Source organism: Phaeoacremonium minimum, assembly GCF_000392275.1.
Source record: "Phaeoacremonium minimum UCRPA7 unplaced genomic scaffold PA7_03_scaffold_39, whole genome shotgun sequence".
In the NCBI taxonomy this organism is placed as follows: domain Eukaryota; kingdom Fungi; phylum Ascomycota; class Sordariomycetes; order Togniniales; family Togniniaceae; genus Phaeoacremonium; species Phaeoacremonium minimum.
Window position 1 is genome coordinate 1,197,814 of NW_006920946.1, and position 14,841 is coordinate 1,212,654.

General features: G+C 49.2%; 3 protein-coding genes across 3 annotated transcripts; all 3 read left to right on the forward strand.

The window, feature by feature from the left end:
• Nucleotides 1-5,685: 5,685 nt before the first annotated feature.
• On the forward strand, nucleotides 5,686-6,323 carry UCRPA7_704 (putative fatty-acid amide hydrolase protein; the record flags this gene model as incomplete). Its single annotated transcript, XM_007913298.1, has 3 exons — nucleotides 5,686-5,932; nucleotides 6,002-6,145; nucleotides 6,214-6,323. The coding sequence occupies 3 exons, from the start codon at nucleotides 5,686-5,688 to the stop codon at nucleotides 6,321-6,323; spliced, it is 501 nt and encodes a 166-aa protein (XP_007911489.1).
• Nucleotides 6,324-9,640: 3,317 nt separating this feature from the next.
• UCRPA7_705 (putative set and mynd domain-containing protein 3 protein) lies at nucleotides 9,641-11,557 on the forward strand (the record flags this gene model as incomplete). The annotated part of the gene is made up of 4 exons (XM_007913299.1): nucleotides 9,641-9,886; nucleotides 10,076-10,378; nucleotides 10,505-10,736; nucleotides 10,806-11,557. 4 exons carry the CDS (start codon nucleotides 9,641-9,643, stop codon nucleotides 11,555-11,557), a joined length of 1,533 nt encoding a protein of 510 aa, XP_007911490.1.
• An 872-nt stretch (nucleotides 11,558-12,429) lies between these two features.
• Nucleotides 12,430-13,316, forward strand: UCRPA7_706 (putative ankyrin repeat protein; the record flags this gene model as incomplete). Its single annotated transcript, XM_007913300.1, has 3 exons — nucleotides 12,430-13,067; nucleotides 13,189-13,239; nucleotides 13,292-13,316. The coding sequence occupies 3 exons, from the start codon at nucleotides 12,430-12,432 to the stop codon at nucleotides 13,314-13,316; spliced, it is 714 nt and encodes a 237-aa protein (XP_007911491.1).
• Between the last annotated feature and the right edge of the window lie 1,525 nt (nucleotides 13,317-14,841).

The window sequence follows — 14,841 nt, forward strand, 5'->3', positions numbered from 1 at the left end:
GGCTGCACGACGACGATATCAGAGACTGGACGGCATCCGTGCTCATGGAATGGCATTCAAACAGTTTATCCCTCGACGACAGAGCTGTATGACTATGTCAACTGCCACGGTTGTCTCGATGTGTACGTGCATAGACCCGTGTACTACTGCCCTATGTTTGTAATCGACTCTGTCACAACCGTAACGACGCCGTCCACATACTGGAGTACAGTTTGTGCACCGCTCACGGCAGTTAGTCAGTTGACTCAGACGCCGGAGCCAACAATCACCGGAGCGCCACTCACAGCCCGAACCCCGGACTCAGCCCACCAGCCTCGGGACCTTGCTGCACCAGCAGCCTGTCCGACGACATATGTCGTCCAGCCTCCACAGTCAGCGGGAGGCACTTCCACGCAATATCAAAGAACAGTCACCCAGACTGTCAGACTCAACTGTGGAGGATGCCCATTGGTTTTGAGCACGGCACTGGCTGGTTACGGACCTGCTGGGAGATTCACCACCACTGTGACTTCTCCGGTGCGCACGACAACGGCGTATGTGTGTGCATAGCCCTCGAAAGTCGAGATGGCCAAATGCTTGACTACTTGTAAGATGATTCGTGCTAGGAGGAAAGGATTGGGAGTCCATCTGTGTGTGATAAGGCATCTGCGATGGAATATGATCATGGAGTTATCAGATGGAGGGAGCCACTGTTGACATCTTTGCCATCTTGGCGTCAGGGCAACTTCGAAATCCATAGGTTCACTGAATGTGATGAAACGTGTCACATTGTGATTGTTGTGTGATAATCTCATATCATAACTATAACAATGACTAACTCAACAATTGGTCGCCGATGAATCCAATTACATTATCATCCAAGAAATCCATGTGCTCTAAAATTGAGACAAAGTCGGGGTTTGGAGCTCGCTTCTCGGGAGCTACGATGTATGCCTAACTCTTTCCTGTATCTGGAAGACGAGGAGAAGCTCCATCACCACAGGTCAGCCATGCTCATGTCTCGCTATGAACTTTGTGAGGGATTAAAACTTTGGAACATTGTGTTGGAAAATGCAACTTGAATCGGCAAGTATCGAGGGCGAAAGGAACGATGTGACCCTAATCATCTAATGTCGAGGTTTCTCCGCAAAGTTAATCTGGAGCTGACAGGCCGAATGGGACCAACCGTCCACAAACTGATGATGCTAGCTCACCGCAGCCCATGAGCCACAAAGTTGCCAAACGAAGTTCGTACAGATAGGTCATCTACTGACATTCATACTGACGGTCGTTGACAAACCTTGTTTGGGACCCAACAATCTCCACCAAAAATCCACTATATTCCATTCAGCCTTGAGTCCTGTTTTGTACGTTCTATAAGGCGTTTTTTAGGCATCCAGCTATTTTGAGCTTTTTTCTTGCTGTCATGGCCACTGCCTCGACTGCCTATGGTTACGGTTCCTGAAGAAAGCTTGAAAGAGTATGGCTTACCTATACCGCATGATTACGCGTCAGAAACGCCTATGTCTCACAGTCATGTCTTGCCTTTGAATGATTGACGCAATGAACTGTCTATACACATGGGCCGGCGCCCGCCCGCTACCGCCCCGAGTCGCCGCATTGCTTGAATTGGCAGTAGCTGAGCACTGACCTAATCACCTGAGACATCATGATCTGTCAAGCTTCTACATTCCTATGCCTTGTGACACAAGTCTACGCCATGAACTCGAGTGTTTTGTATGGCACCGTCATTCTTAGAATGGTCGTAAAGTTGCCATTCCATATAGAAGACATATTTAATAAGTCGTTACTGGATCACAGCACAGGCGTCCATACCGGACCACACAGGGCAGGTCAGTGACTTCCAACCACCCGGTTTGCATAGGGGCTTGGCCGGTCTCTAATGCAGCCTGCGAATTCAAAGTTGGCTAGTGCAGGCGGTATCAATAGCCTGATATGCTGGTCAATATCGGATCCCAGGCTGCTTTAATCTATCCACGGGATAATTAACAAGATGTTGTTTTTTACGCCCCTTTCTACATGGCCAATACTCATGTTTCTTTGTTTTTTCCGCATGAGGAAAAGTGTTATTTCATGATTGCAGCGTTGGTTGCAGCGTTGTTGGAACTTCCGTCACGACTAATTAGCAACTGTCAGAGCTGGTCCAGGCTATAGCTACTCGCAAAGGATCGAATCCTTCGGGGCGTTGCACTGAAAACAATCCATTGATTGCTAGATTAATTGCAAAATTTTGAGAGGTCATCATGCCACAGGCCAGTCCAGTCTGCCTAGACCCTCCGTTGCGCCTCTCGAAGAACTTGACAATGGTTACACAACCTGCCGCTAACTCATCTTCCCGCATTCCTCGGGCCCGTCCAATTAGCTTTGATCTAACGGTTGACACGGCCGCAAGCTTGAAAGTATCGCCATTCGGAGCTTGTTGGTTCCCGGTGACAGCTACTTATTAGCTTTTTGACTTCGAAAGTGTATTCTATTCTTGAGCCGTTGAACCTTGTGGCTTGTGGACTCTTACTATCATTCATGAGTTGCATGAAGCAATGCTTTATAGCCTTCATATAAATCATCTCCGTGATCCGGAAACTGGTTCATGAGCACTATCATCACGCTATACAACACACCAGGACACATTATCAGTGTAGAAGATGACCACCGCGACTGCTTTGTATTGTTTGGTAATGGCACTTGGTGCTTTTGCCAATCCATTGCCAGCTCCTATTCCTCCACCCCTTGACTCTCGTCATTCTACCTCTACAAGCAGTCAATGCACAACATACCTCACTTCTACTGTTTACGGGTTCAGGGGTCACTGGACGCCGTCAATTGCACGTACTGTTTACACTTCAACGCGTACCGCTTATTCTCGCGTTCCATGTGGTGGCTGTCGACTTTCCCTAACAACTCGGCCCGCCCTGTTCTGGGGTGGTGTTGGACCTGTTGAAATTATCACAGGTACGGTGACCGCCGTGGAGCCTACAACAGTGACAAGCACAATCTGCGCGGCTGAAAAGACACCTCATAAGGGCGCTATCCCCCATCGTGCTGTGGGAACTGGTGCAGTACAGCCAGCTTCTTCCACAATCAGTGCTGAAGAATGTACAATCACACAACCAGTTCCACAGCATTTGACCTTCGGACCGGTAGAGACGATATGGACGGAGACCGAGACAGCAACCGCCTGGGTTGACTGCGAGGGTTGTGCGAATCTGCAAACATCTACAGTCCACTTCATTGGCAAGGGGCCAGCAGTGGTCTTCACAACTACTGAGACCGCCACAGCGCCGACAACATCAACGACTTATATGTGTTTGGCTACACCCTCAGAGAGCTTTCCTGAGGAGTTAACGGATGATTATACCTTAGGTATGGATCTACCCACTTTATCTGTTGAGATTTAGCAATCTAACGAGTTACCCAGCTTAAATCAAACGCAAACCATTGATCTTCTCCCATCGGCAACTGTGCCTGGACATCGACAGAGATGCACCACGACACTGACAGTCCACGAGCCGATCGAGGTTGGAACATGGATAGCATGGCCGTTGCTACCACCGATACATGGACAGTTGATTGTCATCACTGCAATCTTGAAGTGACTACGCAACTTGTCGAACATATCGCAGCACCTGGGTACACCACGACTTTCATTCTTAAGAGATCCCAGCACAACATTTGAATGTCTGTCCTCGACCGACAGCACTGCAGGGATTGTAAGACACAGTTTATTCAAATTTCAGTATTTATGTCATAGCGTGTAGGCATAGTAAGGTTCTTTCAGGGAAATGGAAAGTGTCCGGGTTGATGCCATGCGCATATATGGCAACAATGTCCAATTATTATGGGTTATCTCCTCATTTACTCATGAATACATATCATACATAAGATTGACAAGCTCCTCCCATATTGAGGACTTAGGCGACTTGATGTTTACTATCCCAAGGTAGACGAAGACCGGAAACTGATGTTCGCTGCGGCTGTTGTTGTAAGTGAATTATCAAAAGTGGGGAGAATAAATGGAACTGTCCATATTTCTCCACAGAGGCATCCGAAGTCTGCTAGATAAGACATAATAACGACTACTTCGGTGGTTCCCGAGTGGGAACTGTCTCTTTATAATCTCTCGTAATGATCTGTTACATGCATGCCAACCTTATCTACACCACACCAGATAGCACACGTCTTATCCCGACGCTTTACCTAAAGTGCTGCAGTTTGTCGGTTGGCGTTTGCCCGATGCCATCGATCATCCGATAGCGTCAGGCTCTCAACCCCTCTCCCTTACAGGAGGTGTAGTAGTGGTGGGAACTGTCCGCAGTGCCAGGCAAGGCGAGTATGTTATTAGAGCCGGGGTCGGTGATTGCCGTCTTGGTGGTGCGCAAAGCCAAGCTGTGTTGCAATCTATTCTTTGTACATATTTACGAGTTTACATTTTACTTGGTCCGGTTGACGTTTTGAGAAATATGACCATAAACGAGGGACCAGTAAATTTGGCCAATGGATCCCAAGTGGTCACAGATGCGCCACCTGAAAAGGTTACAGATGAGGCATCTTGGGAAGTCCTTGCGGCAAAGAAGAGAGCTGCTTTGCTAGCTTCCATCCCAGCCGAGTGGAGGATCCCAGGTGAATTACTGCCGCCTGAGTCTCAATTAGATGTAACAAAGTGGCCGGAAACTTCGGGATGGTTTACACCAGAGGAACTGGCTATAACTGAGTGCGATGCCAGCCATTTGATATCGAAGCTGAGTTCAGGTGAGCTGAAGTCGGAAGAAGTGACAAAAGCTTTCTGCAAGCGAGCATGCGCTGCACACCAACTGGTACTTGACTCTGACCACTCAGCCATGGAAGGAACTTTTACTAATATTCTAGACTAATTGTCTATCCGAAACTTGCTTCGACCGAGCTATCACAACCGCCAGAGCCAGAGACGAGCACTTTGCACGCACTGGGAAGCCAATAGGCCCACTTCATGGGCTTCCAATCTCACTCAAAGACAACTTTAACCTTAAGGGACTCGATGCAACTGTTGGATTTGTGTCACACATCGGCGATCCTGCTCCGTATGATGCCGCCCTCGCCGAAGTTCTCGAGGAAGCCGGGGCGGTTTTCTATGTGAAGACCAACGTCCCAACAGCAATGATGATAGCAGAAAGTGTCAACAACGTTTTTGGACGCACTGTGAATCCACGAAATCGTGATCTCACAAGTGGTGGTAGCTCAGGAGGCGAGGCAGCGCTGCTTGCATTCAATGGCAGTCCCTTGGGCATAGGTACTGATATCGGAGGTTCACTGCGAATCCCTGCCGCATGTTCCGGCATCTTTACTTTGAGACCGTCCTTTGGCCGTTTCCCGACCTTGCGTTGTCGATCTGGAATGCCGGGGCAGGAAGCCGTTCAGTCTGTCAACGGTCCAATGGCTCGAACTATCGACGACATAGATATGTATAGCCGTACAGTTGTATCTTCAGAGCCGTGGCTACACGATCCGCGTTGCGTGCCGTTGCCCTGGCGGTCTATCGAATTGCCAGCGAAGCTAAAGATTGCTGTTCTGTGGCACGATGGAATGGTCCATCCCACCGCACCAGTGTCGAGAGCCTTGCGTTGTACGGTCGACAGGCTGCGAGCAGCTGGACACGAAGTCATTGACTGGGATCCTGCCGATCAGAAACAGGGTCTGAGTCTTCTAGAACGTATGTTTGTGGCAGACGGCGGGCTTGCAATCAGGGCTGAAGTCGAGCGCGGCGGCGAACCGTGGCGCCCTGAGATGGCGGGATATGAGACTGCTACGGAGTTGGGTACGTCTGCCATGTGGAAGTTGCACCTTGAGCGTGTTGACTTCCAGAAGCGATATCTCGACCGGTGGAATGCGGCTGGTATCGATGCTATTCTTGCGCCAACAACACCTTTCAGCACCGTGAAACATGGAACCTTCAAACACGGTAAGTTTTCGTCTGCTATGTACATGTTCAAGCCCGTTTCTGGGTGTGATACTAACTTCTCTCCACCAGTCGGATATACCGGTGTCTATAACATTCTGGACTACTCTTGCGTTTCCTTTCCCAGTGGCTTTTCCGTTGACAAAGACATTGACGTGGGTTTGGGAGACTCACACGTACCACTCGGTGACGTGTGCAAGATAATTCATGAAGAATGTAAGTTACTGTCATTTCACAGACTTGTACAATTCTTTTAGAGGTGGCACGACTGATTATAATGAAAGACGACGCGGGTGCAGTTCATGGCATGCCTATCAGCCTTCAGCTCATTGCCCGGCGACTGGAAGAGGAGAAGGCAATTTCTACCGTCAAGAAGATCTTAGAAACAGTCTGATTGGACCGTGGTAGGCGATTATCTTTGTGTATTTCTACTGCAATATCTAAATTAATTGATCTGGAGGACACTTAGAAGAGACTGGTATCTACGTTGTTTATCGAGTCAAAGACTTCGTTGTCACAATATGCATAAAATTATACATCTTCTGGCGTCTTGTACACCGCACTATTGGCAGCGGATGCCTCGGCAGCCTCGATCGCTGCCCTTTTCTTCTCATCCTTATGAGTGAGGAAAGACAGTCCAGCAGTCCAAATTGCCAAGGCAATAGAACAAGCTATCATTGCCCACATGCCTCGCTGCCGCATTAATTAGCAAACTCAATTCGAATTAGACGATAAGTTGAGCACCTACAGTGAACCAAGGAGCCATCGATGCTCCATAGAAAATTATAGACCACCATGCATTTATGGCGTTGTTTCCCATGTTCATGCCAGCTAAAACAACTGCACGAAAAACATTCTCCTCGTAGCGCATAGCATCATTGCACCAAGCAAAGAAGGTGGCCTGACAGGCGTAGACCGCTCCTGCCCAGTAATATGCTCCAAATACGGTGGCAGTTGAATGTGAGCTCGTTGGGTCTCGGGCCGCCGCGAGGATCATGGCAGATGTGCATATGCCAGTGATCCCAATGAAGTAACCGACGAGATAGCGTTTGCCGTTCAGGAAGTCGGTCAGCGTCGCCCAGAAAAGCGTTGAGGCAATGCCAACGGCTGGTACTCCGGTAGGATAATTGTTGAGCTGCGGAATGCTGTACTTGACGGAAGGATGACTCTTCATGTAAAGCGCCAAGAGCGAGTTGCTGCTGAAAGACTCTGTTTCTCCAGCAATGCACCAGAGACCAACGAATCCCCACCAATACCATGACAATAGTACCTTTTTGAAGAAACGCAAGGTGATAGGTGACTGTTCCTCTAGCACAGGCACCCGAGATACGGCAAGTGCACGCTCATTCTCGCTCAGATAGAATGCTGTTGTTCTGCTCGGAGTGTCTGGGAACACGAGGAAGCCGTAGAGCGCCACAGGTAGCGTGATGATACCATCGATGATGAAGAGCCACCGCCAGCCGCTGAGGCCGTTGAGACCTTCCATACTAGAGTGAATCCCGGTCTGGATGAATCCACCAAAAAGGGTGCCAGCCAGTCCAGAAGCAGTGAAAATACCACTCCGCTTGCCGAGTTCTCGCTCCGTATACCACGATCCAAGGACATAGTGGGTGCCTACAAAGGTTGAGGCCTCAAAAATGCCTTGAAAGAATCTGATTGCCATGATTGCATTGGGTGTATGGACGGAAGCAGTAACCATAGTGAGCCCAGACCAAATGACCATCATTAGAGGAAACCAGATACGAGGTCTGACATAGTGCAGGGAGAGGTTCGAAGGAACTTGTCCCAGAATATAACTAGGCCGAGTGCTTAGTTGGAGGGAGAGATGAAGTAGCAAAGAAGACCAAGGACTCACCCGACGGTAAAACAAGTGTTAATAACATTTAACTGATTGCCAACAAACCCCAGCTCTTCTTTCATGCCCGAGACATATGCGTTCGCCAGATTGGAGCGATCCAGCTACATTGAGATCAGCAAAATGCAAACCGAGAAGACGATTAATAGAAAATACATAGTTCATGAAGTAACTCAGGCAGCAAAAGGTCAAGATGAAGAAGTCAAGCTTCCGTAGCAGCAACCGTTCACCCGGCTGATAGTCCACGTGGAAGTACTCTCTTAGTTTAGATTGAGCCATGGCTGGGATTGAACAACCGTTCCCTCGGGTCGTTCTTTGCGTCAATCAGACTGTTGGTAAGTACTGCCCAGCTTGAGATATCTAGACTGACGTGCGATTATGTACCTACACGCGCAATCTGGCTGTTATGCTTATAATTGGAGTGTAGCCATGGTCGGTCGCCTCCGAGATAGGGTAGGGTTGCCAATTTGCTTGTACTGAGTTGCCCACCACATCCACCACTCTTGGTTGCTGACAGGGGTTTGGAGATAAGAAACTGTGGGAGATGCGGAGCTGTGATGACTGGATGAGCATGTTATGAAGATCTTTGATAGGAGAATCCTCGGCACCCTACACGGGGAAGAAAAAAACGGTAAAGAAGGCGGGGCCGCTAGGCTCAAGAAGGCCTGTGGTATCGGGAACTTTGCGCCGATCCACAGCACTAAAACACCACTAAGATACGGCAACACAACTCAACAATGCTTGTTTGTCACACATTATTTGGAGTTGCTTGTGTCCTTAGCCCGAGTCTAAGAATGAATGCACTTTAGTCATTGGAATCAATGTCATATTGCCCGCTGGAGCAATTTCTGAAATTGCTCTTGTTGATGGGTCATGAATGAAGGGAATTCCATGCTCCTATATACAGTGACTTGCACTAGGTAAGGGTTTCATAGCTCACGGGGTTTCACAGCCTGGACACGACTTGATTATGATGAGCATATTGTGAAACATGATGTTGCCATTTCGGCCAATGCTCTCTGTCTCATGATGAAAGAAAGATATGCATGTGAATGTGACTCAACGTAGCCTATACAGAAAAGCTGGCGCATTACCATGTTGCAAGATGTGTTGATGCAGCGGATCGATCTTCTATCTGATACCTTATCTGACTGATATTTGGGACAGAGGTTATCAAAAGTCTGTTTGAAGACTCTGCCTGACAGCTTCATGAAACCACCCTTACTATTACTGATGATTTATGAGAGCACCGAATTAGATATTATACGAGATAGGTTGAGACAGTTGAAGTCAAATCTCTATCCCGCAGAAACCTCTAGAATAAAGCTTAAATTTATTCCCTCCTCCACGAGATCGAAACTTATAATCTTATCAGTGTCAGTAAGTTACGTTTGATAGTTGCTCTATGAGAAGCTATTGTTTGTTTGGCAAACTGAGGGTGATGACATGTAACTCATATTATCCTCAAGTTTGCTCCTTCCCGACGCGTTCGAAGTATGTACTCCGTCAACAACCAGGAGCCTTCTAAAAGGAAGTGAAATATGTTAAAGTTTACACTACTCGTTCGTTCTTGCCTTGTCTAGTTTTTCTCCGCGACTTGTAGGAGACCGGCGAAACCTCAGGTTTCGATAACATTCCCTCTCCCTCTTTCCCCCTTTAATACGTGACTTCATTCCAACCCATCCTCTCCCTCAGGCCCTACAAGACACTACCTTCCTCGAGTACCCAGCGGTTCTCGAAGACTAGGAGCTACTGTCAAGCGCTCCGTCAGTGCGCTCCGCCATCCCATCGATTGACCTCAGACACGGATTAGACCCTATTACAACCCCCAATTAGGATACTTCCCATCTGAGACGATGGCTGCCACATTCTCGACCAGCGATAGGGATCGCTACCGCCCGATTCATGACCACCCGAACCTCTGCCAGTTTCTCCTGAACAAAGTAGGCAGCAAATCTATTCCTTTACGTATCGCTGCCTCCACTGTTGTGGGAGCTGGATCGGGACTCTTCGTGGATGAGAACGTTGCCGAGGGGCAGGAGCTCTTCCGATCGCATCCACTTCTCACTGTGCGAAACCCGGATATCGAGGATGTCTGTGACGTGTGCTTCCAGAACAGTTGGAGCAACTGCCATGCAGATGGGCGGTTCTATAAAGAGAATGAGAAGCGGCCAGCCATTGCTCGATGCAACAGTTGCAAGGTTGCTTGCTATTGCTCGAAGGTACAGTTCGCGCGCCGGATCGAACACTCCAACAAATCCACCTTGATCATTGCTAACGGAACTCTGTAGGCTTGTCAGAAGAAGGCTTGGCGGATGTATCACAAGTTGGAGTGTGCGACACTGAAACAGAAGCCAGACCTTCCGGTGCTTGATGTTGCTCTGATGAGAATTCTCAACTGGTTCAAGCTTGGCGCATTGGAACCTGAGGGAATCACAGCTCTCAGAGCTCTCGAGATGCACCTTGACAAGCATTGTCGGTCTGATACCGAGAACGGCGAAGGCCCGCCATCAGCTCTTCTCTCAGCTCTTGATGCCAGAATAAATACCGAATCACCCTGCAGCCTTGACGTGATTCAGGAGCTCTGTTGCATGGTATGTATTCATCCCTGACTATGGACTCGTCAACTATTGGCCTAAAAGCCATGAGGTATCGCTTCCATGTCATCAAAGCTAATAATGGGGTTTACGCAGTTGAGAACCAATTGCTTCACAATACAGGCGGCTGAGAAGGAGGCAAACCTGGGCACCTCTTTTGACTACGTCGTTTCTCTCATCAATCATTCATGCGACGAGAACACACATATCTTCTTCGAAGGAAATGAGCTGCGTGTGCGGTCAGTACGGTCACTGAAAGCCGGAGATGAGATCTTCGTGTGTTATACCGATGCTCGTGCCGATGTGCTGCAACGCCGAGACGATCTCAAGAAGTTTTTCAGGATCGACTGTAACTGTTAGTTTGTTCTTAATTGAAGTCATCAAAGCCTTTTTCGGCTTCACTGAGCTAACGGTCTCACATCAGGCAACAAATGCAAGGAGGAGATCAAAGATCATCTCAAGGAGATTGGTAGCCGCAAGAAACCCCTACAGCATCTGCGGAAATGCCAAGACGGACTCAAAAATCTAGAGACCAAGATGTCTGACATCTACTGGAATCTCTATCCTCGCGCAGTCCAAATGATCTACAGGTTTGAGGAGGACATGGCCACGCTCCGAAAGAAGGCGTTTCTCGATGGTAAATGGCCGGCGCATGTGGAGCCCTTGCCGTCCTGCAATCGAACTCTCGCAGCCATGTACAATGACATGAGAAACGCCGTGGCTTTAAAGTTCTACCTTGCCGGCACCCTCTACACGCGCACCCGGTCTGGCCGGGCCTGGGTCCTCGATCTGTTCGAAGTCGTCCGCTGCCTCATTCGTATGACGCAGCACCCGGACGATAGTCCGATGTGGACGGTGCAAGGCTTCCTCGAGCGTGATGAGCTGCGGGATGTCGCGCGAGGCTACCTGCAGCAGGTCTGCATTGCCGCAAAGACGGTATTCGGACTTGATACCAAGTTTGTCTCGGCTCTCTACAAGTTCGCCAACAAGCTGCTAGACCACCCCGGTGATCCTACTGTTGGCACCGCGGCCTTCGTGGAGCGCTATCACATGTCGCAGTTTCGGCTGCTTGATTGGGCTGGGATTGATAAAGTATCAGCGGTCGCAGTACCGGATGCGCAGGCCGTTGCGGTCATGAGAGAGGACATCAATACGCTGACGGACAAGGGCGAGTGAGTTGCTATATAAGGAGGGTAGGAAGGCACAGGAAAGTTTCCCTGGCGATCAGTGACCGAGTATTCCACGTTCCCGTGGCGGAGATAGATATCTACCAGGCCCGTAGGCAAAGGTAAACTTTCTGAAAGATCAGCGGATATGCACCAATAATTACTAAAGAGCTGGCCTTAAGGTTGATTGAAGTATGGAATTTGGGTCATTCATGGAGAAGGTGAGATGTGATGAGGGCCTTAGAGAGGCGGTACAAAGGGGCAGTTTAGTCAGGGGTCTACCTACGTAGGTAGGACGTATCTGGACTAGCGCCTAGCGGCTGCGCGTGGCTTTGTTTCGGTTCCCCTCTAATTTAGAGCTGTCCTACCCACTTAGCTCCCCTGTCTTGGGTTCCCATGTTTCGTTTCTTTCTTTGTCTGAAACCTCATTAAAGGTGAAGGCACGCCATTTGACACTCACCTCAATCTTTAGTTTCACGCCTATCAGTTTCCCCCACATATTCAAGCGTCTAAGATATCGTCTGCCTTGACCAGTTTTCTGTGCAGGAAGCTGTTGTGGAAGCGACGCCTCGGATAGGTAGGTCATCGAGTCGATTTTCCCGGCTAGTGGAGCGGAGCGCAGTGACACGCTCTGCACAATCGCGTCAGACTACCGTAACGTGCCGGGTGGACTTCTTTCACCGTTCCTTCTTGGTGGCGCACCTTGTACTGACTGGATCCAGGCAACTGAGCCTGAGGTTGAGCCTGAGGTTGAGGTATTCTCATTTTGCGTGTTCAGACGCCTTCCTTTCTTTCACCTTTCTCACCTTGCTCACCTTGAGGCGGCTAAGGTGGCTCATGACAAACTTATATTGAAGCGCTAGCTTCACCCCGTCCTGCACAATGAGCCACTTTACCGACTTGCCTGTTGAGCTCATCACCATCATCGCTCGTGAGCTCCCACAGCCCTCAGAACTGAATGCCCTGGCGCGAGTCAACCGAACATGCTATGGAGTGGTGAACCCGATTCTGTACACAGCGCCCAAGAACAGCCGCGGTGGGTGGCCTCTCAAGTGGGCAGCCTATAAAGGCTATGTTGGCACTCTGCGCAATGCGCTGGCTGGTGGATACGATCCAGAGATGGCATTGAATAATTTGTTTATGCGACCAGCTATGGATATCATCATGAGCCGTCCTGTCGGCCCAAAGCAACCAAGCCAGGACCCTGAACAAGAGTGGGAGCCCAAAGCAGGCGATGGAGATGACACAACATCTCACGTCATTCGTCCATCGCATCTACGAACAATTCCCAGTAGATGGGACTCTCCCGATACCTTTGATAGCTTCGGATCCCCTGATGATGACGACTCCGATATCTCCTTGGCCGACTGGGATGTATATGGGGACGCCTATGAAATTGGCGATCCATTCGAGGAGTACTACGACGACGATGATGACGAGTACAGTGGCTTCTATGGCTTCGATCCTTCCCAAGAGTGGCACGAACGTGATAGCTACAAAGTCATTTCCATCGCTGCAATGTGTGGGCACAAGGACATAATCCAGGTCCTCCTTGATCATGGGGCAAACATCGACACACCCACAACCTCCTTGTGTACCTGTCAACGTGCGTTTTCATATACGCATCTTACCATTTTCGAGGATGACTTACCTTACGATCGACCCGGCTGGACGCCTCTTCATCTTGCTATCGTAAGTGTTGTGCTTTTTCCTTGTATCGGAAGATCTGCTTAGTAAACTTAAGGCTCACCATGTATGATGCAGTGTAATTCTCAAATAGAAACGGCCAAGTTTCTTTTGTCCAAAGGCGCAAAGATCACTATGGAGACCAAATCCGGTCGGTCGACTATGACGGCTCTTCACCATGCGGCGGCATTTGGGCAGACTGATCTTGTCAGGTATTTGCTCGACAAAGAATTTGTCAAAGACGTAGATGAACATGATGAGGTTGGATTGACATCTCTCTACTATGCGTACGCCAATGGGCGTTGGGAATCCACAATACCTTTCTTGTTGGAGAGAGGCGCCAATATCAACTTCAGGATTGGCACCAGAGGCCCATCTCGCTACCGGATGAGAGAAAGCCCTACTATACTCTATGAAGCATGCCACTATGGGTACTTTGAAGAGGCTATGAAACTCATAGATTTCGGTGCGAATGTTGAGAAAGGTCACGGAACGCCAAACACCGCACTCTTCACCCCACTGCACGCATGCTGTCGACCACCAGAAAAATTCCCGACTGTCTTAGGCGTGGTGCTAGCCAAGGTGCCCAACAGAGTAAGGGGCAGTGACGAGATCGAGTCTTCACGCCGAAGGCTTATTGCTAAGCTGATACTGAAAGGCGCGCGGGCAGATGCCTTGTCGGGAGATGGTTCGACTGCCCTGCATTATGCAGCCGAACACCGCATTCTCTCAGCTGTCAAATCCCTGCTAGGTGCTGGTGCAGACGTCAAAATCCGAAATAAAGGCGGTTTCACACCTCTGATGGAGGCTTGCCGTCCACGTCCTCATAATCCTCTTACATACTACCCGCCCATTGACCCACTTGATGTTGTTGAAGAATTTCTGAAGTTCGGATGCAACATCGACGAAGTGGATTCTCATGAAGGGAATCCAGCCCTCCATCTCGCTTGTCAGTTCAGTAAGGGCCCTGACGGAATGAGGGATCGTATCGTACGACTACTGCTTGATCGAGGAGCGGATCAACATGCCCGCAATAAGGCAGGTAAAACGGCATTTCAGGTCGCATTCGAAAGCCGAAGCCTCTCACTCTGCAACACACTTCTATGTACGCGCGACAAGATCGTGCCTCTTACCAGGGACGAGCTACACAGGCTGGCTGATCTGATCGCGTGTGATCATTTCGACCGCCACGGAGACAGTGTTGCGCTCGAATTCCTTTTAGATATCGACATTAAACGTTACTTGCATTCAGAACCGACCACGTTGATGAGATTCGTCTATGGTAAAAGCTTCTTTCTCACTGGTGACTTTTTACAAAAGGGTATACCGTCGATGAACGATTCGCAGCATATGACGATCCTTCAAAGGGCAATGACAGAGGGAGGCTGGGGGGTTGCAAAGATGCTGGCAGCAGGATTGTCACCGCAAATGTTTGACAGACATGCGAGAGAGATGTTGTTGAAGGTTGCCAGATTATCAGAATTGGATTACTCTTCCAAAAACTTCTTGACACACCTTCTGGAAACTGGTGTCGATATTCACTCAACTCCGACCAGCGGATCCGGTAAAACGCCACTTCAAGTGGCGATTGACTGCGACAACACTGAC